This window comes from Oncorhynchus gorbuscha, linkage group LG15 (genome assembly GCF_021184085.1).
Source record: "Oncorhynchus gorbuscha isolate QuinsamMale2020 ecotype Even-year linkage group LG15, OgorEven_v1.0, whole genome shotgun sequence".
NCBI lineage: Eukaryota > Metazoa > Chordata > Actinopteri > Salmoniformes > Salmonidae > Oncorhynchus > Oncorhynchus gorbuscha.
In genome coordinates, this window is record NC_060187.1 from 19,924,748 (window position 1) to 19,949,738 (window position 24,991).

Consider the following 24,991-nt stretch of genomic DNA (forward strand, 5'->3'; position numbering starts at 1 on the left):
GGAGCTCTCGGTCTCTCTTTGTGCCTGTGTGTCAGAGTAGAAATAAGAGCCTTTCTCTATGTCAGTGAAAGATGGGCAAAAGGTCAGCTCTCTGAAGTCTTATCATAGGTAATAGAATGGGTCAGTAACCGAAAGGTTGCCGGTTCGAGTCCCCATGCCGACTAGGTGAAAACCTGTCAATGTGCCATTGAGCAAGGCACTTCACCCTAATTGCTCCTGTAAGTCGCTCTGGATAAGTGTCTGCTAAATAACTAAATTGTAAATGTTAAAAGGTTTCTGTGATTGGTTACTATTGGCATCCATCCACTCACAATCAATTAGTCATTTAGGAATCAATTACCACAATACTCTAGGCAGCATTTGAAACATCTGGTCAGTCAAACACATCTCAGTACAGAGACCATTTCATCTAAACCTCCTCTGGCTGTTGTTCACTTCAGCTTTGGATAAAGAGCTGCACTAGTTCCCAGAGCTTTACCTCTCTGGGTGTATGTGTATCATGGGCTGGTGTCTAACCAGTTTAGACCAATTTAGAGCACCACCAGAAACACACACCATCTCGATCAGTCTACAGATTCATCACACGAGGGGAAAACGCCTTGTGATTGACCCAAACACTCAGTGTATCATGACAAGGCGAGACCCAGATGCCGACACAGGAGGCAGATGGTTGGAGTCTCACAATGTTTATTCATCTAAAGGGGTAGGAGAGAGAATGGTCTTGGACAGTCAAAAGGTCAAAACCAGATCCGAGTCCAGGAGGTACAGAGTGGCAGACAGGCCTGTGGTCAAGGCAGGCAGAATAGTCAGGCAGGCAGGTACAAAGTCCAGAAACAGGCAAGGTTCAAAACCGGGAGGACTAGAAAAAGGAGAATAGCAAAAATCAGGAGAACAGGAAAAACGCTGGTTGACTTGGAAAAACATACAAGATGAACTGGCTCAGAGAGACAGGAAACACAGAGACAAATACACCAGGGAAAATAAGAGACACCTGGAGGGGGTGGAGGCACAAGGACAGATGAAACATATCAGGGCGTGACACCGAACAGAAAACGGCTGCGTGCGTGCACAAATGTATTTTGTCCCCCCACACCAAACGCGATCACGACAAGCAGGTTAAAATATCAAAACGAACTCTGAACCAATTACATTAATTTGGGGACAGGTCAAAAAGCATTAAACATTTATGGCAATTTAGCTAGCTAGCTTGCACTTGCTAGCTAACTTGTCATATTTAGCTTGCTTGCTGTTGCTGACTAATTTGTCCTGGGATATAAACATTGAGTTGTTATTTTACCTTAAATGCACAAGTTTCTCTACTCAACCAATTAATCCCCACATAAAATGGACAACTGAATTGTTTCTAGTCATCTCTCCTCCTTCCAGGTCTTTTCTTCTCTGGACTTTATATTGCGATTGGCAACTTTCATAAAATAGGTGCATTACCGCCACTGACCTCGTTCGTCTTTCAGTCACCCACGTGGGTATAACCAATGAGGAGATGGCACGTGGGTACCTGCTTCTATAAACCAATGAGGAGATGGGAGAGGCAGGACTTGCAGAGCGATCTACCGACTTATTTTAGTCCTTGGCAACGCAGACGCTCATTGGCGCACACAAGCAGTGTGGGTGCAATAATTGAATAATATAGATTTCTAAATTTATATTGCAATGCTTGCGCACACAACGCGAGTGATGTAGTCAGGGTATAACTGATGTGCCAGTGCCAGATTGCGCCCCCATGGTCCATCACTCTGATTGGTGGGCCGTCAGGGGGTTGATTTCCTTTCCGACAGATGTGCTCCCGGGATACGATTTTTTTCCCTCTTTCCTTTCCTCCCCTTTAATTTTTCGGTTTGGTCTCAAGCACAAAATGGTAATAGGTGTCCTAGTCTTTTTAAAGTCTTTATTTATTTGACTTGGTTGCTGCCTGAATTAGTCTAAATGTGATGTTAGTAAACCTTGTTGGCATATACGCACACTCAAACTGAGTTTGTATAAGCAACAGGGATAATTATTCTCCAGTATGAGAGCTCCAGTTACAAGATTGCTGCTTGTTTTCCTATCTGCTCCTGTGCTGTTTCCCTGACCCAATCAGGGATGCTGCTTCGAGGCTAGTTTCTGATTGGTCTGCAGTTTGTCTCCCTTTTGGTTGAGTCAGGCCGTTTTTATACAGTGTTTCAGTCTTGTTTTCTCAGTTGATTTGGGGTGCCGTTTACGCTGGGCTGTTTTACGTTAATCACAGACTTCCATAGCTCCTTTCATAACTTATGGTGGACGTTGCTACTACTCTCGTCTTTCTAACACCACACACACGCGGATGGATGGACAAACACACATACAAGCCCACTATCGCTCGCTAACGTTTGACCTTTCTCACTGACCTCAGCTCCCTGCACCATGTGGTTCCCACGGTGATGATAGCATGTGATAACAACAAAGAGAACCTCTCCAACGAAGAAGACTACCAAGACATACCTGGGTCGTACAGGGACGAGGAGGATGAAGATGATGATGAAACACTGTTTTCAAGTAAGTGTTTGTTTATCCATAGGTTTGGGGCCGTAGTGGCTGTTTGGTCTCTGCTTAGTGGCCATTCCTCCTGGTAACCGCCTCAATGGCTACTGGGATATGTAGTTTAAGAGCTCTCCTTTCATTGGACCCCTCCATTGTGAGCTGTGATTCCCATTGGTTCGCTTCCCCGAATGTTACCAATCAATGCACAGAGGTGTCAGTGGTTTGTGTCATGAAACGATGGCTAGTCCTCAGACACCCTGTTCCAGTAGTTCCCTTCAACATTGAATTATTGATTTGAGGCCCATTTCAAGCTCCCGAGTGGTGCAGCCATCTAAGGCACTGCATATCAGTGCTAGAGGCGTCACTACAGACCGTGGTTTGATTACAACTGGCTGTGATTGGGAGTTCCATAGGGCGGCGCACAACAGGCCCAGCGTCGTCCGAGTTAGGCCAGGGTAGGCTGTCATTGTAAATAATAATTTGTTCTTAACTGACTTACCTAGTTAAATAAAGGATAAATAAAACATCTGAAGCATTTATACACACACCTCTCTGTAATCTGGTTATGTAAACAGAGGAGTGGGTTGGAAACACACTTCCATCCTGTAGCACTCACTGGAGAGGATAAAAGCTGTGACAATTTAATTGCTAGTGCATGAGTTAGCTACTGGTGGTGTTAGTTGTTCAATTTTATAAACATTTAATAGACAATAGTGTGTGTGTGTGTGTGTGTGTGTGTGTGTGTGTGTGTGTGTGTGTGTGTGTGTGTGTGTGTGTGTGTGTGTGTGTGTGTGTGTGTGTGTGTGTGTGTGTGTGTGTGTGTGTGTGTGTGTGTGTGTGTGTGTGTGTGTGTTTGTAGGTACCCTGGCTCTGAAGGTATTGAGAAAGGACTCCTTGGCCATTAAGATCAGTAACCGTCCATCTGTGAGAGAGCTAGAGGAGAAGAACATTCTGCCCAGACAGTCAGACCAGGAGAGACTGGAGTTCAGGCAGCAAATAGGCACCAAGCTCACACGGTGAGACGCACACACGCATACACCCTCCCTATAGCTATGGCTAGGGGGGCTCTCAGTTCCTATATACAAACACACACGCATACACCCTCCCTATAGCTATGGCTAGGGGGGCTCTCAGTTCCTATATACAAACACACACGCATACACCCTCCCTATAGCTATGGCTAGGGGGGCTCTCAGTTCCTATATACAAACACACACGCATACACCCTCCCTATAGCTATGGCTAGGGGGGCTCTCAGTTCCTATATACAAACACACACGCATACATCCTCCCTATAGCTATGGCTAGGGGGGCTCTCAGTTACTATATACAAACACACACGCATACACCCTCCCTATAGCCATGGCTAGGGGGGCTCTCAGTTCCTATATACAAACACACACGCATACACCCTCCCTATAGCTATGGCTAGGGGGGCTCTCAGTTCCTATATACAAACACACACGCATACACCCTCCCTATAGCTATGGCTAGGGGGGCTCTCAGTTCCTATATACAAACACACACAGCTGCTTTTTTTAAAGATTGTATATAGCTATCATGGGGTTTGCGCCAGCGCGCACACACACACACAGCTCCCCTCTGTCAGCGCCTGTACACCCTGCTCTGGCCTGGTTGAGATGTGACCTGGGGGAGAGGTGAAGAGCGAGACAGAGATGAGATGTGAGAAAAGGGAGAGGAATGGAGGATGGAAGGAAACCGATGAGGAGAGAGGGAGAAGGACGAAGGAGAGTAAAAGAGAGCCTGTCATATTATCTTGAATATGCCAGTGAGAGGGCGGACAGCTTGAAGTGGGATTTTACCTTCAGAGTACAGAACATAAATGGCAATACAGGAATAAAGAATTCAAACAGTTTCCTTCCTTTCTTTCGCCTCACATTTTCATTTGTTACACTCACTGCTTCTTGCCTCCTCCCTCGCTTCCTTCCCTCCCTCTCTCCATGTATCTAATTCTCTACCTACCTCTCCATCTCTCTGCTTCCCCTTTCCTTCTCCTTCCTCCCCTCTCTCAATTTCTCCTCCCTCCCTCCTCCCTCTTGTTGCTGTGTGAATCACTGTGTCAGACTGTTGAGGTGGTAAGTAAATGCATATACATCTGAGGGAGTCATGGCTCACAGAGGAGACTGGTCTGACGTCAGAAAATAAAACAAAACACAATGAAAGACGTTAGGAAACGGTCCTGACTGACTTTAGTTAATTTTTTTCAGGAGGTTGAGTCAACGGCCAACTACAGAGGAGCTGGAACAGAGAAACATACTGAAACGTAAGTAGAACATACTAGATAGGCAGAATACACATTTCCAGTTTTTCATGAAATGGACAATAGTGACTTTTCTATTTTATTCTATTCTAACCTGTCTCTCCCTCTCAGCGCGCAATGAACTGGAGGAGCTAGATGAGATGAGAGAGCTAAAGAAACGCCTGTCTAGAAAGGTGAGAGGGGGGAGGAGGAGGGTGAGAGAGGGGAACAGGGTATCACTTTCCATTAGATAGCAGATCATTAGAAATATAAAAGCATGACCTGTTATGACATCAAGTTATCGCATCCTCTGTTGTGTAACATAAGTGGTGTGTGTGTCTATTTCTCTAACGGTTTGGATGATTGCCTGCGGGGCCATCTTTATTGTTTTACGGTTGAGAACAACTAACACAATGATCCATATCTACTGCCCCCGAGACCCTCAGCCACCACACACACACTCTCTGACAACCCTTTTCTCCTGTCCCCAGTTGAGTCAGAGGCCTACAGTGGAGGAGCTGAGGGAAGCTAAGATCCTGACCCGCTTCAGTGACTATGTAGAGGTAGCCGACGCCCAGGACTACGACAGGAGGGCAGACAAACCGTGGACAAGACTCACAGCTGCAGATAAGGTAATAACACTCACATGCAGATGCGCACACAGCACACACATATACAATCACACACACATACAATCGCACACACATACAATCGCACACAAATGCACAGTCATTCGTAGGGTTGAAAAATTACAGGAACTTTCAATAAATTCCCTGGTTTTCCTGAAATCCTGGTTAGAGGATTCCCAGAATCAGAAGGGAATAAGCAGGAAATCCAGAAATCTCCAACCAGGATTGCTGGGAAACCAGGGAATTTATTGAAAGTTCCCGGAATTTTGCAACTCTAATAATGCGTATACTGTGGGAGGGGTTTTTCTGACTGATCTCCGGTTCTGTTTGTCCCTTGTAGGCTGCTATACGTAAAGAACTCAATGAATTTAAAAGCACAGAGATGGAAGTGCATGAGGGTAGTCGGCATCTAACCAGGTATGTATGTCACAGCCATACTACACTTGCCCATACTTCAAGCAGTGTATACAGTAACTAATTATCTCTCTCCCTCTCTCTGCCCTGGAGGTTTCATCGACCGTAGTTCTTCTTATGCCATCTTTTTCAAGAACCTCAAGTGCTGGACCTCAAAACTCCTGCATCTGTGTACTACACCCCTCCCCTTCCAGACCAGAACTGGACCAGAACCACACTAGAACCAGAGTAGAACGTGATCTGAACCTGGCGGGGTGTGTACAGAACTGTGCGACTGACACTTCTACAGACTCTAGTGTTGACCCAAAATGGCTACAAATGATTGGAAAGGGCAGACTGGACCAACTACATACAACAGTATTTTGGTCCAGTGGTCACAGTGTGGTCGGGTTGGGGAGAGGGACTGTCATACACATGAAGAGACTGACAGAAGGCACGAGACTGACTGGCTTCTCTGTCAACTGAGATTATATGGACTAAAAAGTATTGTTTTTTTAATAACCTTTTATTATAATTGTTAATAATGAAGATGGTTAATGTGTTTACTTTATTGCATTTTGGTTTTTGACGGTACTCTATGGAGGAGTTATGGAACTCTGCTCCTATATCTGTGCCAATGGGACTTTGGGATTGTGGGAGATTTGAGTTTGGCAGGGTATCTAAAAAATTAAATACAGAGACCTCCTACAACTGATTGGGAAAAATTATTCTCCTCCAAGGGCTGCTGTTTCCAAAACAGAGGGACCAAGCCCTTTCAATCAGATAGGACTGCAGAATAGGATTCTGTAATAAGTGTGTTGCAGTACTACTTACAATACCGTATACACCATGTGCTACATGGGAAGCTGTAGTATGAGAATATGATCAGAATATATATACCCTTAAATGTTGAAATACAACACATCCTGTTCATGTTGTGTTCATGTTGATACAGTATGGAAATATGAACCTAGCAATAATTTAACTTTTCTTTCCTCCGGTGCTGCATTCAAGAGAACAATTACTGGGAACATTTCAGAGAGCTGCCTGCTCAATACCAAATACACTTTGAAATGCTGTTATGAGTTGTGATCTTGATGCAACCCAGATCACCATTATTATTGTTGAGAGTTCTGCAACCCTCTGTATAGTGTCACTGTTTACAGGGATGACAACGTTGTCAAATGTACTTCGTTTGAATGACATTTGATGAAGTATGTTGTCTATACAACGTTTCAGCAGAGTGCGCCATAGACTGGCAAGTTAACGGTCAATAGTTATGATGGGAATGGAATTTAGATTTCTGAAAACAGGAGTTTTATGGTTCTGCCTGGTTTCGCCTCATAGTGGAGAACTGACATTAGACAACCCTTTGGTTGTGAATGAAAGTACTCTACAACCTTTAGCTCATACACAGGAGACAGACATTTCAAAATGGTTATTTTATAATAAACACATGCAGTTGATGGTCTTGATCGTTTAGCCCGGAGAACCCTTTGACTTGTGGTGTATGTACAGGGATATGTTCATAAGGTACAAAACATGGAAAACGTTTTACAACGGAGTGCTTACTAAACACGACCCAGGACCATCTCCCTGTGCCTCCATACTAAGAAAAGAGAGAGGACATTATTTGGGAATTACTGTATAAGATGTGTACATAATACAAAATAAACTAAAATGTTTTTCTTTTTTGTACAGAGGGAAACTGCATGTAATGATTGTTAACTTATTGTTCGTCTTCTATCATGTATGCAGTTTCTTATCTAAAGGAAACGTATTAAAAAACAACATTCAAAAGTGTTTTTCCTCAACTGTCTCAATGCCATCACCAACAGTGAGAACTCACCTTTACTAAATTAGTGTTTCATAATAGAAGTAGAACAGTATAATGTAGGGGTTTTAATAACATTCTCTGTCATTAAATATATGTTTATTGACAAATACATGATTTAACTGTGCTCTTCTGCTAGACATTCACATGCCAAGCAAAGCCACCTCTTAACTTCCTTCCGTCAGGACATGTTCAAGGAAAGGGGCTGTATTTGGAGTAGACTGAACCGAGTGGGTTGGAGGACTTGGCAAGACAACACAAACGGATCTGGGACCAGGCTATTAAAAACAGAGTGGACTGCTGCTGTGATCCAATATCACAGACTGCTCAGTAAGCCTCCCTAAGCATAGGTCTGGAACCAGTTTCCCCAACCATAGGTAGATAGATATATATATATAAAGGTCGCCCGATTAATCAAAATGGCCGATTAATTAGGGCATCGGGAATCGGTATTTTTGGACACCGATTTGGCTGATAATTTTTTTTTTTTTGAGATTTATCCTTTAACTAGGCAAGTCAGTTAAGAACACATTCTTATTTTCAATGATGGCCTAGGAACAGTGGGTTAACTGCTTTGTTCAGGGGCAGAAAGACAGATTTTTACCTTGTCAGCTCGGGGATTCAATCTTGCAACCTTACAGTTAACTAGTCCAACGCTCTAACCATCTGATTACATTGCACTCCACGAGGAGACTGCCTGTTACGCGAGTGCAGTAAAGAAGCCAATGTAAGTTGCTAGCTAGCATTAAACTGATCTTATAAAAATCAATCAATCATAATCACTAGTTAACTACATAAGGTTGATGATATTACTAGTTTATCTAGCGTGTCCTGCGTTGCATTTAATCGATGCGGTGCGTAATCGCGAAAAAGGACCGTCTTGCTCCAATGTGTACCTAACCATAAACATCAATACACAAGTATATATTTTTAAACCTGCATATTTAGTTAATATTGCCTGCTAACCTGGCTCGTTGCGAACTCTGTGAAGACTATTTCTTCCTAACAAAGATAGCCAACTTCGCCAAACGGGGGATGATTTAACAAAAGTGCATTTGCGAAAAAAGCACAATCGTTGCACGACTGTAACTAACCATAAAATCAATACACAGAAGTATATACTTTTAAGCATGCATATTTTGCTGAAAGAAATCCAGGTTACCTGGTAATATTAACCAGGTGAAATTGTGTCACTTCTCTTGCGTTCATTGCACGCGGAGTCAGGGTATATGCAACAGTTTGGGCCGCCTAATTTGCCATAATTGTACGTAATTATGACATAACATTGAAGGTTGGACAATGTAAAAGGAATATTTAGACTTATGGATGCCACCCGTTAGATAAAATACAGAACAGTTCTGTATTTCACTGAAAGAATAAAGGTCTTGTTTTCGAGATGATAGTTTCCGGATTCGACCATATTAAAGACCTATAAGGCTCGTAATTATGTGTGTTATTATGTTATAATTAAGCCTATGATTTGATAGTGCAGTCTGACTGAGCGATGGTAGGCACCCGCATGCTCGTAAGCATTCGTTCAAACAGCACTATCGTGCGTTTTGCCAGCAGCTCCTCGCTGTGCTTCAAGCATTGCGCTGTTTATGACTTCAAGCCTATCAACTCCAGAGATTAGCTAGTTAGATTAGATTAGCTAGCTAGTTAGATTAGATTAGCTAGCTAATTAGTGGGGTGCGCGCTAATAGCCTTTCAAACATCACTCGCTCTGAGACTTGGAGTGGTTGTTCCCCTTGCTCTGCAAGGGCCCCTGCTTTTGTGCAGCGATGGGTAACTCTGCTTCGAGGGTGGCTGTTATCGATATGTTCCTGGTTCGAGCCCAGGTAGGGGTGAGGAGAGGGACGGAAGCTATACTGTTACACTGGCAATACTAAAGTGCCTATAAGAACATCAAATAGTCAAAGGTATATGAAATACAAATCGTATGGAGAGAAATTGTCCTATAATTCCTATATTAACTACAACCTAAAACTTCTTACCTGGGAATATGGAAGACACCTGTTCAAAGGAATCACCAGCTTTCATATGTTCTCATGTTCCGAGCTTGGAACTTAAACGTTAGCTTTTTTACATGGCACATATTGAATTTTCACTTTGTTTTTGCATTATTTAAACCAAATTGAACATGTTTCATTTTATTTGAGGCTAAATTGATTTAATTGATGTATTATATTAAGTTAAAATAAGTGTTCATTCAGTATTGTTGTAATTGTCATTATTACTAATTTAATTTGTTTTTTTAATCAGCCGATTAATCGGTATCGGCTTTTTTTTGGTCCTCCAACAATCGCTATCGGTATCGGCGTTGAAAAATTATAATCGGTCGACCTCTAATATATATATCTAATTGTTTTTACCTTGGACCGGTCCTTAGTACAGACATTCTATCATTCATTATATCCATTGAGTCCAAACTCATTTGGTGGCAGAGTTCTCCAGTTGAGGGGAGGGAGAGAGCAAGCCTATCCCAATGTCATTGACCCCCATCAAGGGTGTCTGGCTGGGGATCTGGAGGTCTGTGATTCTATACAGAGTGCATGGGGGTGCCACAGGTCAATGGCTTTAGTCAATATGGCATCTGTGTTCTCTTATGGCACCTGCTAGAGGAAGGAGAAAACAAAACAAATCTATGTGTTTGGTAGAGAAAGGAGGTAAATCGTTTTGGTTGGCAGGGGTATGGTCTTAGACAGGTCTAAAGAAACATGATATGAAGAAAATGTAGTCTATTCAGAGGAAACGAACAGCATATTATGAGTTGTCCTTCTGTTTGGCCCTGATCTGGCTATGCCATAAGGCTATGGGCTATACTAGTTCATTTAGAAGACAAGATTTGCTTAAAATTCTGTGCCACTATTTTATAGTATGAAGAATAGAATTGAACATAGCTGAATAAAACAGGATATTTTTTCCAAACAATTTGAGGGAGTGTGCACGTCCGGCTGTTCTGTGTTGAGCGGCTAACAAAGAAACAGGTAGTCGTATATGCTTCATTTACAGTTATTTATGGAGCTGTAGTTCTGATACAAATGTTCAAATCAAATCAAATTGTATTAGTCACATGCACTGAGTACAACAGGTGTAGACCTTACAGTGAAATGTTTACTTACGAGCAGCTAACCAACAGTGCAGTTTCAAAAAATACAGATAAGAATAAGAGATAAAAGTAACAAGTAATTAAAGAGCAGCATTTGACTAGATGTTCAGGAGTCTTATGGCTTGGGGGGAGAAGCTGTTTAGAAGCCTCTTGGACCTAGACTTGGCTATATGTTTGAATTTTTTATACATTCTAAGACAGCATGACTCGACTAATGATGATTTGAAAAAAGTTGCATGAAAGGCATGAGCTCTGATTTTTTTTTGGAGCAGGCTGTACACACTTCATCAGTCTCTCATTCCCAATTTGACAAGCACTTGATAACACCTCAAATTTTCCGTCTGCATCCCCTTTGTGTGTCCGTAATGCCCCCTAAAAATATCCATGCCTTTTGCGGCCAGTGGCTGTTGTGCCCTTAGGCTGAATATAATAATTATAATTCCCTTCTCCCGCCTGTATGCTCGCACCTCTCACTCACATGGCTCTCATTATCAAATCTTTCTCACAGGCTACAAGTGAAGACAGACACATTGGGGACGCAACTGCGTGTGTCCCTTATCCAATTTCAAGGCGCATATTGAAGATATTCAAAGAACTGTCCACATTTACTTTTTAACAGCCAGCAAGATGAGCGGGCCTAACGAAGAGCAAAAGCACTAGCCTATGTCAATGTACTATGCCCCATTGTACAAAAGTTGACCCATTCTATTCTGTGCAAGAAATAAATATTCCAAACATAGTCTGGGACAGTTTTGGTATGCGATAGATCCCAAATTAATACAACCACTAGCATTTTAAAAATCCTGTTTTAAGCAATGAGCCTGACGCAACAGATGAGAACATTTTAGCTTAAAAATGTTGATAAACTATGAGGCTATTTCTTCACATTATAAGCGCAGCAATGCGCACACAGCAGTAGGCTATAAGCACTAATGTTCCATTAACAGGAAAACACCATTCTCAAAAGTGAACACAAGTGTGATTGTGCTTGTAATGCTTTTATTATAAAGATGCTTTTGAAAATGATCTTCCCCAAACTTGAAACTCACGCTGTATATTTTATATGACCAACTACCGCACTGATGTTAGCATAGCGTTAATGAGCACCCATTTGCACGTGAGCTAGCTAATTGCTCACAATGAAGGAATCTTATTTGGACAAATTAGCCTACCTGAGCAGTAAGCCTAGGTTTACATGTACCGTTATGTAATCGATTTGTTCGTTGATTTTCCGTGTTTCTTCAATGTATGCCTTGTTGTGGTTGGCTGGCTCCAAATGTGTATCGTTGATGCCATTCCCTTAGTTCGCTATAGCGAGTCTACACAGCCTACACATAGTATATACAATAATGAAATCACCTGGTCCCAACATACATGTAACGGCTTTCCTCTTCCTCTTCTGAGGAGGAGTAGCAAGGATCGGACCAATATGCAGCGTGGTAAGTGTTCATCTTAGTTTTTTAATAAGAATAATGAACACTGAACAAAACAATAAACGACCACGTGAAAAAACAAATGGAACTGCCACGGAAAATAATTACCCACAACTCAAAAGTGAAAACAGGCTACCTCAGTATGGTTCTCAATCAGGGACAACGATTGACAGCTGCTTCTGATTGAGAACCATACCAGGCCAAACACAGAAATCCCAAATCATAGAAAAAGGAACATAGACAACTCATGCCCTGACCATACTAAACAAAGACATAACAACAGAACTAAGGTCAGAACGTGACAAAAAAATGGCAAGTCAAGAAAAGTAATTGTAATTTGTCCACACTGCAAACTGAAGTTAAATAAGAAAAACTTCAAAACACATTTACGAAGAAAGCATACACCTTGCTTTGAAACAGTGTCCAATGAAAGATTTTTGGCATGTGAGTGCATTGATGTGAGAAATGTTGTGTTTTCAGTCAGAAATACATTTTCTGGTCCAGCAACACCCATACATGTTGTGAAAAATACTTGGGCTAATTCAGTTCCAACTGTGTTCAAAACTGTTATGCATGCTGGAGTATAAAAAACCTGTTGAATTGTACTTTTGATCTTGTCTCCTGGACCTTGGAGGACTTTTGGTGTGGATGATGTTATTCCACTGAACTGTACTGTTTGATTGTCATTCCTTATTGAAACTTGTACCTTGTTCACACGGCCTACCAAAGCAAAGTTTCTCAAACAACTGTGGGGTGTTTGTTGTGATGGTAAGATGCTATTCAGTATATTATATTAGTACTATTTTCTGTTTTAACATATGAAAAGTTATCATTTCTGTGCTTGCAACATGCTGTGACATGCTGTGACAACTTGTTATTATTAATATTTACTATTACCATTATTGTTGTTATCATAACTATCCAACTTAACCTACTCTTAACTTACAGTACGTTCTGTACATTGCAATGGAAGCACAATGTGATTTCACTGAGGTATGTATAAATTATGAAATTCTCATCACTAGTGGATATAATGTTTTTTGGGATCCCCATCCGATTGTGTGATTTTCCTTTTCAAAGGAAAACATACATGCAGCAAATTAGGCGATGGTGGTGCCTAGTTCTCCTGCAGAACTTTCCCATGCCGTAAGTATTGAACGTTATAAAAACCTTTCATTTGCATCCTTAAAATCACTTGTTTCACTGTAGCCAGACTGACTTGAATGTATTTTCATTTTGAATGTATGTCATTCACTCACTAAGGTCTGAAGAGGTTAAAAAGATCAAAAAATGAGTGAAAACAAAACACACTACAGGTAGGTGTCATATGATGAATGGTATAGTCTTAACCCCCCCCTCTCATATGATTAGTGGTATAGTCTTAGACCAATGTTTAAAGACGTAACCCCCCCTCTCATATGATGAATGGTATAGTCTTAAACCAATGTTTAAAGACTTAAACCCCGCCCCTCTCCAATATATTTCAGGATGATGTAGAAGACTTCCCCCCAAGAAGTCACAGCATGTCACATCAGCGTCCAGCTCTGTAGGATCAGGTACTGTACAGGCTATTAGCTAAAGTAAGGTGCATTCTTGTACACACATCCCTAGAGGTTCCCTTACATTACTTAATGTCACAATCTGTTTCCTTTCTAGACGATACTGAAAACAAAATGAATGTGAACTGGGAGCTGTGAACTGGGTATGTAGTCTACTGTGTGTACTACTGAAGGCTTGATGCATGGCAAGATATAATAGTTGTGATGACTTGTTGAGTAGCTATAGATATCACTGAAAACCCCTTTTAGTAATAGTGGCCTTTGTTTGCATGGTGGTATTGTGAAAGTGGGGTGTAATTTGTCTTGATCCCCCAATGAGGCACTACTCTTAATATTTATTCTTCCTTTTTCTTCAAGGAAGCAGATGTTCTTCTAAGGGACACCCTAGAGGCAGCAAGGTGGTGTGAACTGCAAACATTTAAAGGCAGTTTCCCTCCCTAATGTAATTAGGAAGACCGTATTACAACTGTTAAAGAACTACGGTTGTATGATGGCCTGAATGAAGAGGAAAATATTCTCCTCAAGGAACCATTCATGTTCCATTTACAAGACGTTCTATGTGGAGGAAGTTGACAACAAGAAAAGTACTGTCTTTGCCTCTTTTGAGGAGTGGTCAAACCTTGGTTTTGTCTGCTCTGTTAATTGTTTCAATTGTGAAGATGACATAGCATGAAGTGAAGTGTTTAAAACTCACCTGCTAATACTTTATAGAATATTTCTTACGATCTTCAAAAATGAAATATGTTTGTATTCAACGTGTGCCTTGCACAAACGTGTGTGTTTGTATTCAGAGTGTGACTCAAACCTCAGATGGACAAGAAAAGGTGGGCTATGAAGCCCCTAAATAAGATTTGTGGCAGCCAATTACCTAGAAGTCACATAATTAGTTAGATTGCACACAGGTGGACTTTATTTAAGTGTCACATAATCTCAGTATATATACACCTGTTCAGAAAGGTCCCAGAGTCTGCAACGCCAATAAGCAAGAGGCACCATGAAGACCAAGGAGCTCTCCAAACAGGTCAGGGACAAAGTTGTGGAGAAGTACAGCTTAGGGTTGGGTTATAAAAAAATATCAGAAACTTTGAACATCCCACAGAGCACCATTAAATCATTATTAAAAATTTAAATAATATGGCACCACAACAAACCTGCTAAGAGAGGGCCGCCCACCAAAACTCATGGACTAGGCAAGGATGGCATTAATCAGAGGCAACAAAGAGATAAAAGATAACCCCAAAGGAGCTGCAAAGCTCCACAGCGGAGATTGGAGTATCTGTCCATAAGACCACTTTAAGCCGTACACTCCACAGAGCTGAGCTTTATGGAAGAGTGGCCAGAAAAAAAAGCCATTGCTTAACTAAAGAAAAACATAAGCAAACACGTTTTGGGTTCGCCAAAAGGCATGTAGGAGACTCCCCAAACATATGGAAGAAGGTACTCAGGTCAGATGAGACTAAAATTGAGCTTTTTGGCCATCAAATAAAATTGCTATGTCTGGTGCAAACCCAACACCTGTCATCACCCTGAGAATACCATCCCCACAGTGGCAGCATCATACTGTGGGGATGTTTTTCATCGGCAGGGACTGGGAAACTGGTCAGAATTTAAGGAATGATGGTGGCGCTAAATACAGGGAAATTCTTGAGGGAAACTTGCTTCAATCTTCCAGAGATTTGGGACTGGGACGGAGATTCACCTTCTAGCAGGACAATGACCCTAAGCATACTGCTAAAGCAACACTCAAGTGGTTTAAGGGAAAACATTTAAATATCTTGGAATGGCCTAATCAAAGCCCAGACCTCAATCCAATTGAGAATCTGTGGTATGACTTAAAGATTGCTATACACCAGCGGAACACATTCCAAATTGAAGGAGCAGTTTTGCCTTGAAGAAATGTCAAAAATCCCAGTGGCTATATGTGCCAAGCTTATAGAGACATACCCCAAGAGACTTGCAGCTGTAATTTCTGCAAAAGGTGGCTCTACAAAGTAGGGGGGTGAATAGTTATGCACGGTCAAGTTCTGTTTTTTCGGTGTTATTTCTTGTTTGTTCCACAATAAAAAATATGTTGCATCTTCAAAGTGGTAGGCATGTTGTGTAAATCAAATTATACAAACCCCCCCCCAAAATGAATTTTAATTCCAGGTTGTAAGGCAACAAAATAGGAAAAATGCCAAGGGGGTTGAATACTTTCACAAGCCACCGTACGTTTGGCTTACATACGGACCGTTAGTGGAATTCCCACGAGAGAGTAACAGTTAATGTGATTGGATGCTAATTATTTGACTAGGCTACCTGTATTTGACATTGTGATGTTTTAATTTTATTTTTGGCAGTGAAACGAGGCTCCTCAGGTGAGAAAAAAACCTCACCCAAATGTAGAGCTCCGTTGGAAGATATAAACGGGCTGTTTGAAAATGTGAAGAAATAATAATAATTAAATGTGAATCACATTTTTATTTGGCATACCCCCGACAGCATTGTGTGTACCCGTTTGGGAATACCTGGTCTACTGCAATCCAATGTTTGAGTCCAACTCACTAGAATCTAGTGAGTTGAATTCAGAAATTCAAGTTTGACAGACTTGTATACTTGAAAATTGGACGATTTATACGATTCATTATTTGACTGTTATTTATTCTCTAAACATGATTTTGAAAACACTCTGACCAGGAACATTTAGGTTTTATGTGAGAGCAATCTGGCAGTCTAATCCAGGGGTGTCAAACTCATTCCATGGAAGGCCTAATGTCTGCTGGTTTTTGTTTTTTCCTTTGAATTAAGACAAACAGGTGAGGGGAGTTCCTTGCTAGTCAGTGACCTTAATTCATCAATCAAGTACAAGGGAGGAGTGAAAATCCACAGACACTGGCCCTCCATGGAATGAGTTTGACACGTATTCTAAACGATCATTAACAAGTTCTGTGTTTATTTCACACAATATTTATGACATATGAATACATGTCATGATGCTCAAATCTTTGGCTTAGTGTGGTATTTTCATGTATTCATACCAAAATCATCAATCTTATTGACCACATGATATTATTGGCTATATCACAGACACACAAGTGCAATGATGTAACATTTTATTTGGAGAAATAGAAAAATTGTTACCATGTGTTAAAAGAAGACAGACCCATATTACACTAACAGTATAAACACGAAGCAATGTTATGACACCTCACATCCCATGCAAGAAACACTACTGTACTTCCAAATTCAAAGTAAACATAACACCTATTAATGTTCTCCAAAACACACACAAGACACTAACCCTCTCCCATCCAACCTTTTCTACATTCATTACATTTTTTAATTATTGTTACCAAAATGAATCAAATTTAAACTGCAGTACTATGGAGTTTGGAAAAATAATGTCTGACAACGAAGTGGCCATATCATGCTGTCTGCGAGAACAAAGCCAATTTACACTGAACAAAAATATAAACGTAATATGTAAAGTGTTGGTCCCATATTTCATGAGATGAAATAAAAAATCCCAGAAATGCTCCTTGCACACAAAAATATTATTTCTCTCATTCTGTGCACACATTTGTTTGCATCCCTGTTTGTGAGCATTTCTCCTTTACCAAGATAATCCATCTACCTGACAGGTGTGGCATATCAAGAAGCTGATTAAACAAAATGATCATTGCATAGGTGCACCTTGTGCTGGGGACCATAAAAGGACACAAATGTTTTGTCACACAACACAATGCCACAGATGTCTCAAGTTTTGAAGGAGTGTGCAATTGGCATGCTGACTGCAGGAATGTCCACCAGAGCAGTTGCCAGAGAATTTAATGTTAATTTCTCTACAATAAGCTACATCCAATGTCATTTTTAGAGAATTTGGCAGGACGTCCAACCGGCTTCACAAGCGCAGACCACGTGTAACTACGCCAGCCCAAGACCTCCACATCCGGCTTCTTGACCTGCGGGATTGTCTGAGGGGGATATGTGTGGGGGGTTGCTGAGGACTATTTCTATCTGTAACAAAGCCCTTTTGTGGGGAAAAAAACTCATTGTGATTGGCATGGCCTGGCTCCCCAGTGGGTGCACCTGGCTGCCAAGTGGGTGGGCCTATGACCTCCAAGGCCCACCCATGGCTGCACTCCTGCCCAGTCATGTGAAATCCATAGATTAGGACCTAATTTATTTATTTAAATTGCCTGATTTCCTTATATATACTGTAACTCAATAAAATATTTGAAATTGTTCCATGTTGTGTTTTATATTTTTGTTCAGTATAAAGTTTTACTTAAAATTTTACTTCAATTCAAACACCTACGAATGTGTTTTTCCATTCTTATCCATCTTTTACCACTTTAAACAGAATAAACAGCATGTGATGGTACCTCTATCTAGGACAGGCACATTTCTAACTGACCAATAAGTAGGTTTTATAAGGTAATATGTAAAAACTGAAAGTATGCAAAGATTAAGACAACTAAGTTAATGAATTAATGAATAGTTTTCCCGCTTTTCCCTATGAAATGGAACTAGAACTGAAGGAGGTGCGGCTGTAGGTGGAGCTGCTTATGACGCTGTATCGGCTGGAGGAGCTAGGCGACCCCAGGTCCACGCTGCCTCTCCGCGAGCCCGTCCTCGACCCGGTCCTGGAGCCCGAGGTGGACCCGGGAGCCGAAGAGAAGTTGTACGGACTACTGATCCCTCTGGAGGAGGTGGAGGCAGCTTGGAGCATCTTGACTCCCGTATTCTCCTCCAACAAGCAGTTATCCAACGCTTCTTTATAAGAGATCTTCAGCTTTGTCTTGGGACAGGTTAGGTTCTTGGCGTGGTGCCTCATGTCCTGGAGCTTCTGGGCTGCCCTCCCGTCCAGCCAGCCCACTTTGAGAGCTTCCTCGATGGTTCTCCTGCAGCCCAGATCCGGGTCGTACAGGCCTCCAGTGACAAACTGGAACTCCAGGAAGCGGTGGCCCGCCTCGTAGGGAAGCCACTTCTCCCTCATGGCCTCGGCGGCAGACATCTTGCGTTTACACTTGACGTCTTCAAACCCAATGTAGGCCTTCTGGGCGGGCTTCAGCCTGGTAGCCATGTCATTCTCGATGATTCCCTGGCGGGAGGCCTCCTGGATGGACAGGCGCCTGCCATCGGAAGGGTTTACAATGCCTCCTGTGCAAGCCTGGGCCTCCAGTAGTCTCTGGGCAGAGATGCTGTCCACCAGCCCACGTTTGTGGGCCTCAGAGATGGAGATCTTCTCTAGGGCCTCCATGTCAAAGATGGCGCCCACAGGGCTTCGCTCCCCATCCAAGATCACAGCTTCTGCAGGGCCAGCCAGGGAGACCGAGATGCTAGCGATGTTCTTCAGGGAGCTGTGGGAGTGAGGGCCATCAGGCTGGGTAGAGGAGCTGATGGTGGTGGTTCTGGAGGTGGTGGAACTGCCAAGGGAACCACCAGAGGAGCTGCCAATGCTGGAGCCATTTATGGTGGAGCTGCCAGTGGTAGAGCCACCAATGATGGAGCTCGTCTTCTCAGCCTTGTTGGAAGTGATCCACTGAGAGGTGGTGGTTGATGAAGACAGGGAGGATGCGGATGTTGCTGATGCTCTGGCTTTGGATGGGGATGTTGAGGAGGAGGATCTGGTGGAGTTGGTCTTGCTGGTGATGATTTTAGCAAACTGTGCGAGAGTGATTTTCTGGGATTGGTACTGGTCGTACACTGATTGGTCAATCACCTTCTTCTCTAGCAGCTCTCTGATGTCATACTGGATCTCAGTCTTTCTGTCGATGATGACCAATCGCGAGGATCCATCCTGGGCTGTGATCGTAATCTCCTCCCACTCACACTCCTGCTGCGACAGATCCAGGAAGGTCTCGTAGTCGATGAGCCCTTTGTTGTATGCTTCCTTCACACTCATCTCCTTATTGGTGTCTGGGTCTACGATCACCACCCTCCTCTTCCTCAGAGTATTCTTCTGCGTCGTTGTCTGTGGAGGCTCCTTCTTCTTGTCCTTGATGGGCAGGAGAACCAGGCCAGTTTTCTGGTCTATGATGCAGCGTTTCTTTAGCTGGAGATAAGTCAGGTTGTCCTGGTTGTTGGGATCGAAAAAGCCCTTGGAGACGTCCGCTTCGTCTGTCAGGATCTGGTTCATCTCCTTGCCGAAGTAGCCCTTCTTATAGGCAGTCTCCACCTCGATGCGATGGCTGTGCCTGGGGTCGATGATGCCACCGCTGGCAATCTGAGCCTCTAGTAGACGGATCCCATGTCCCTTCTCAATCAGCCCCTTCTCTATGGCTTGGAACAAGGAGATGATCTTGTCCGTGCCTGGGTCTTTGTACCCGGTGACGGCCCTCTCTGCAGACAAGAGTTTGTCTTTGAACTCCGGCCCAGCCAGGCCGCTCTTGTAGGCATCGGCCACGGTCAGACAGAGGTTGTTGATGGGATCGATCATGAATCCTGAGGCAGCCTGGGCTTCGAGGAGCTCCAGGGTTGTGCCAGGCCTCAGTAACCCTTCCTTCATGGCCTGGTAAATGGATAGGGTCTTGTGATTGGCCTCGTCATAGACCCCTGCGATGCAGGTGGAGCCTCGGAGGTACGACCTCAACCGGTCCTCGATGTCCTGGCTGGTCAGTTTTCCATCCTTCAGTTGGTCCATGTCCGATTTCTCCAAGAGGTTAGCATCCATCAGATCCTTGATAGACACCTCTCCCCTGAGACCCTTCACCGTCATGGGCTTCTCTGGGGCAGGGAGGAGTAGGAGACCAGTGGTGGGTTCGGACTTGCATCTCCTCTTTAGGGAGACGTAGCTGGTTCCCATCTGGGTGTCTGGGTCCAGGTAACACTCAGGTCGTTGGTTTAAGGCCCTGTACAGGTCCTCGTCAATCAGGTCCCGGTCCATGGCTGCATCTTTAGGGAGGAAGACACTGAGGACAGGGTCTATGATGCCCCCAACAGACTCCTGGGCTTGCAGCATCCGTAGAGCTGTGTCTCTATCGATCAGGCCCTTCCTCATAGCCTGGCCTGCTGACAGGGGCTTGGTAGTATTGGGGTCGCGGTACCCCAGACAGGCAGCCTCTGCAGCCAGCAACCTCTCTCTATCCTCCTCATCCACCACTCCTCTCTTAATTGCCTCCTCCACCGACATCTTCTCGTTGGCTCTGGGATCCACTATGTGGCCTGTGGCAGCTTGTGCCTCCAGCAGCATGGTTGTGCTTTCTTCAGAGAGGATGTTGGCTCTCTTGGCCTCTGTGAGAGTCATTTTATCCTGACCATTTCCAGCAACACCAGCGATGATGCCGGTCCCTTTCAGATTCAGTTTGATGTCCACAGATACCTCACGGACCGTCTTCTGACCCTTCAACAATTGGCCATAGGTTGACTTGTCGATGACCCCGCAGTCTAGCAGCTGTTTGGCTGTCACTGTCTTACGGACACTGTCGAAAATCAGTGTGGCGGGGTCCAGGTCTTTCTTCCCGTTCTCGTCCGTCTGGGTGTGTTTGGCGCAGGCGTTATGCTGCTCCCTGAGTATCCTCAAATCTGCCTCCAGGGTGTCTCTGACAGAGGTCAATTCAGAGAGCTGGGTCTGCAGGATCAGCAGCCTGCTCTTATACCTGTCCTCCCCCTCCCCCAGCTCTCTCATCAGCCGCTCAATCTCAGTCTCAAGAGAACTCCTCTCCCGCTCCAGTTTCTCCTTCACGGAGTCGAACTGCCTCACCGCACCCTCCTTGGACTCGTACTGGCCCTTCCAGTACAGGAAGTCATTCTTGACCTGAATGGATGAATGTATGAAGGAATGGATAAAGGAATGGATGGATGAATTAATTTTATTTTACAAATTTTAAATAAATATATTCATTAAAGTTGCTTCTAGACTGCAAAAGTGAAAACAACAATACATACCTTCTCATTCTCCTCCTGCAGACGCAGTTTGAGGCGTAACTCGGACTCCAGAGAGAGTTTGATGCGGTTTAGTTCTTCCTCCAGCTTCTGGGACATGGCCCTGTCCTGGTCTGTCTGTTTCAGCTTTAGCAGAAGAGCATCTCTCTCCACCACCATCTCACTGTACTGGGTCTTGGTGGACTGGATCAGAAAGGAGGTCTGGATGGGGAAGAGGGGTTGAGGGAGAGGGATAAAGGAGATAGGGGTGGAGGAGAGAGACAGAGGAAGGGGCAATTATAATTCATTATTTTGTTTAAAAATGTCAAAATATTTTGATTTGGCATTTACAATATAAATGACATGTGACAGCATGCTTTGTTATTGAAGAAACACAACACAGCTCCAATAACTTACCCACACACAAACATTTATCATTTGTCAATTAAAATGATAAGAGTAAAGAGATGACCAGCTAAACCTCAACATGGATACATCGACACAATTCACACTCAATTAAGAGTGAGTGCAAGTAACGGCACATTTGTACATTGTAGGTTTCTAGAATGTACAAAGGAAATAGGCAGACACAGTAGACTAGGACTGATATCTAGACTAGACAAGGACTTGAGGATGACACTAGAGAGACACAGACAACACAGGACCAGTGATGAAGACACTGTGGATCCTTTTAGACAAAACAAGCAATGGCAAAAAAACATGCTGATTAGTCAATCACAGAAGACTCTTAGGGGAAAAAAGGTGTTCTTTGGCTGTCCCCATAGGAAAACCCCTTTAGGTTACAGGAAGAACCCTTTTTGGTTCCACGTATAACTCTTTTGAGTTCCATGAACCCAAAAAGGTTCCACATGGAATCAAAAAAGGGTTCTTCAAAGGGGGCCGAAGAACTATTTTAGGTTCTAGATAACACCTTTTTTTCTAAGAGCATAGTTGTGGGTGGGACAGTAGTTTTGTGAGAGAAGGCAGAAGGGGAAAAAAAAGATTGCGTTTGCGTGATTTTTAAAAAATCTAACGATTGCGAATTCCATCACAGAAGAATAACTTGTGTTTAACAATCTAATTAGAGCAAAAAACTAAACAGAACAATTACAGGTATCAACAGGAGGTATTTCAGCATGCAAGAGAAAGCCTTGTCCACAGCCAGCCTAAAGCCTATTCCACTAAGACTTACTGAAGGAGTATAGTTTGATTTAGAGAAACACAGAACAGTCCGACATGAACCTCTAAAGGTCCAAGACAAGTACCTCCATGGCCTGCCTCTGGACTTGATCTATCTCCATCCTGAGTTTCTCCCTCTCTGAAGAGAGCTCTGCCACAAGGATCTGGGTCTCCACACTGCTTCTCAAGCTGCTCTTTAGCTGCAGCTCCAGAGCAGTGTTCTGGGACACCAGCTCGTCATCAGCCCCCTGCCTGGTTATCAGCAACTCCTCTATCTCGTGCTTCACTCCCCTCAGCTCCTCCTCGAGCCGCAGTCGCTCCTTGGTCAGTGTCTGGGTCAGGGTCTGGAGTCTCTCCCGTTCTACAGAGCTCTCGTTGAGTGCCAGGCTCTTTTCCTCGATGGTCTTGTAGAGTGTTTCATTGCGCATGTTTGCCTCACGGACTTTAGCCTGCTCTTGGAGGAGCTGTTGTTGGAGAGACTTCAGTTCTGAGCTCAGGGACGTCAGGCGCTCAGTGGAGGCCTTGAACTCCTTCAACCTACTCTCCAGCTCCACTTGGAGCTTCCTGTGCTCATCCTCTCCCCTCCTCACCGTGGTTTGGGCCTCCTCCTGGCTCCGGCGTAGGGTGGCGATGATGCTGGTGTACTCCCGCATGGTGTGGGTGGTTTTCTGGAGCTCTGTCTCCACGTGTCTCCTCTTGGTCACCTCCTCCTGGTTGGTTCTCCTCAGGGCCTCCGCCTCCCCCTCTAGCCTATCAGCCGTGGCCTGCAGCTCCCTGACGTGTCCCTGTAACCTGGTTACACTCTGCTCTGCCTTGTTCTTCTCACCATTCTCCTTCTTAAACTCTGTACTGATGCTAACCAGCTCTTCCTCCACTTCTCTCAGCCGGGTGACAGCCTGGGAGTAGGAGGCCTGCTTGGCCTGAATCTCCCCCAGGAGCAGCTCAAGCCTGATCCTCTCCTCTTCCAGGGCTCTCCTCCTCCTCTGCTCCTCCTCCAGGCTGTGTGTGAGGTGAATCTGCTGGCCGCTCCTCTCCTGCAGGGCCTTTGTGAGCTCCGACACTTCCTCTCTATACTGATTACTATCCTCCCCTCTCTCCCTAACTAACATCTCCACCTGAGCCTCCAGCTCCCTCCTCCTCCGCACCTCCTCTGTGACCACAGATCTCTGAGCAAGCGCCTCCTCCTCGGCCCTCCTCCTCTGCTCTTCGGCTTGGCTCAGACACACCTTTAGCCTCCTGAGCTGGTCCTCCTGGTCTCTCCTCTCGGCCTCTAGCTTGTCACACTGCAGTCTGATGCCCTGGTCCACCTCCTCCCTCTGGGCAGACAGGTGCTGGATGTCTGTCCTGCAGAAGGTGATCTGGGACTCGTAGCTGAGCTTTAGGTTACTGATCTCCACACTGCACTGGCTCCTTACCTTAGACAGCTCCTGCTCCAGGTCTTTGCAGCGTCGCACCTCCTCCTCCAGCTGCCTCCGTAGCCTCTCCGCCTCCCTATCCCGGTCACCAACGCTCTTCTCCACCTCCAGCTTTGCCCAGTTGGCCTCCTCCAGCTCCTTCTGCCTCCTCCTCAGCACCTGCTCGTGCTCCTCCTGCTGCTCCCTGTAGTGTTCCTCCGCCCGCATCCTCTTCCTCTTCTCCTCCTCGATGAGGGATGTGAGGCGGACCACCTGCTCCTGCAGATCCTTCAGTTGGCTGTGGGTGGAAGCCAGGGAGTCCTGGGTGACGCTGCACTGCAGGGCCTTGTTCCTTTTCACCTCCTCCACAGAGTGGAGCTGCTCCTGCGACTGGGACAGTTCCAGCCGGTAGCGAGCTAACGCCTCCTCCAGAGAACTGTTCTTAGTGTTGCGGTACCCGATATCCTCTTTGAGGAGCCGTAGCTCCTCCTCCAACAGGTCAATCCTGGTGTTACGCATCTAGAGGAGGAGAAGGAAGGATTCGGGTCCAGGTGTGAGGTAGAGTGGAGGAAGTACATGCAAGGCTCTTAATTTTAAAAAAAAAAAACATTGGTAGCACTGGTGCATGAAATTTAGTCAGCTGGTGATTATCAAGCAAATGCTGTAACTGCCAGTCTCACATTAATTGACTGATAAATTAACATAAGCACATCAGACATGCGTAATTTAGAGTTATTTATGTAACTGTAGTTGTGATCCAAACATTGGGCTAAATGTTTTAAATTTTAATACATTCTAAGACTGCATGATGTAACTCTAATGATGATTTGAAAAAAAGT

At 44.1% G+C, this 24,991-nt stretch overlaps 2 protein-coding genes and 1 long non-coding RNA gene across 6 annotated transcripts in view; 2 read left to right on the plus strand and 1 right to left on the minus strand.

The window, feature by feature from the left end:
- Positions 1–7,593, plus strand: part of LOC123998344 (phosphatase and actin regulator 1-like) — a 48,885-nt gene extending 41,292 nt beyond the window's left edge. For both annotated transcript variants that reach the window (XM_046303470.1, XM_046303469.1), the window contains exons 7-13: positions 2,390–2,532; positions 3,377–3,533; positions 4,746–4,801; positions 4,910–4,971; positions 5,269–5,409; positions 5,747–5,823; positions 5,914–7,593. In XM_046303470.1, the coding sequence (XP_046159426.1) occupies positions 2,390–2,532; positions 3,377–3,533; positions 4,746–4,801; positions 4,910–4,971; positions 5,269–5,409; positions 5,747–5,823; positions 5,914–5,929 (652 nt within the window). In that variant the 3' untranslated portion in view covers positions 5,930–7,593. The remainder of the gene's footprint in view (positions 1–2,389; positions 2,533–3,376; positions 3,534–4,745; positions 4,802–4,909; positions 4,972–5,268; positions 5,410–5,746; positions 5,824–5,913) is intronic.
- Positions 7,594–13,220: 5,627 nt separating this feature from the next.
- On the plus strand, positions 13,221–14,598 carry LOC123996421. The gene is made up of 5 exons (XR_006831987.1): positions 13,221–13,321; positions 13,439–13,491; positions 13,663–13,731; positions 13,832–13,877; positions 14,092–14,598. It is a non-coding gene; the product is annotated as an uncharacterized LOC123996421 (long non-coding RNA).
- Positions 14,599–17,865: 3,267 nt separating this feature from the next.
- The window catches only part of LOC123996711 (desmoplakin-like), a 37,350-nt gene continuing 30,224 nt past the window's right edge, over positions 17,866–24,991 (minus strand). The window contains exons 22-24 of one of the 3 annotated variants that reach the window (XM_046300331.1): positions 24,174–24,671; positions 21,604–21,801; positions 17,866–21,472 (exon numbers count right to left, since the gene is read on the minus strand). In XM_046300331.1, the coding sequence (XP_046156287.1) occupies positions 18,230–21,472; positions 21,604–21,801; positions 24,174–24,671 (3,939 nt within the window). In that variant the 3' untranslated portion in view covers positions 17,866–18,229. Of the gene's footprint in view, positions 21,473–21,603; positions 21,802–22,844; positions 24,672–24,991 lie in introns of all 3 variants that reach the window. The other 2 variants (XM_046300329.1, XM_046300332.1) reach the window with 2 other exon arrangements.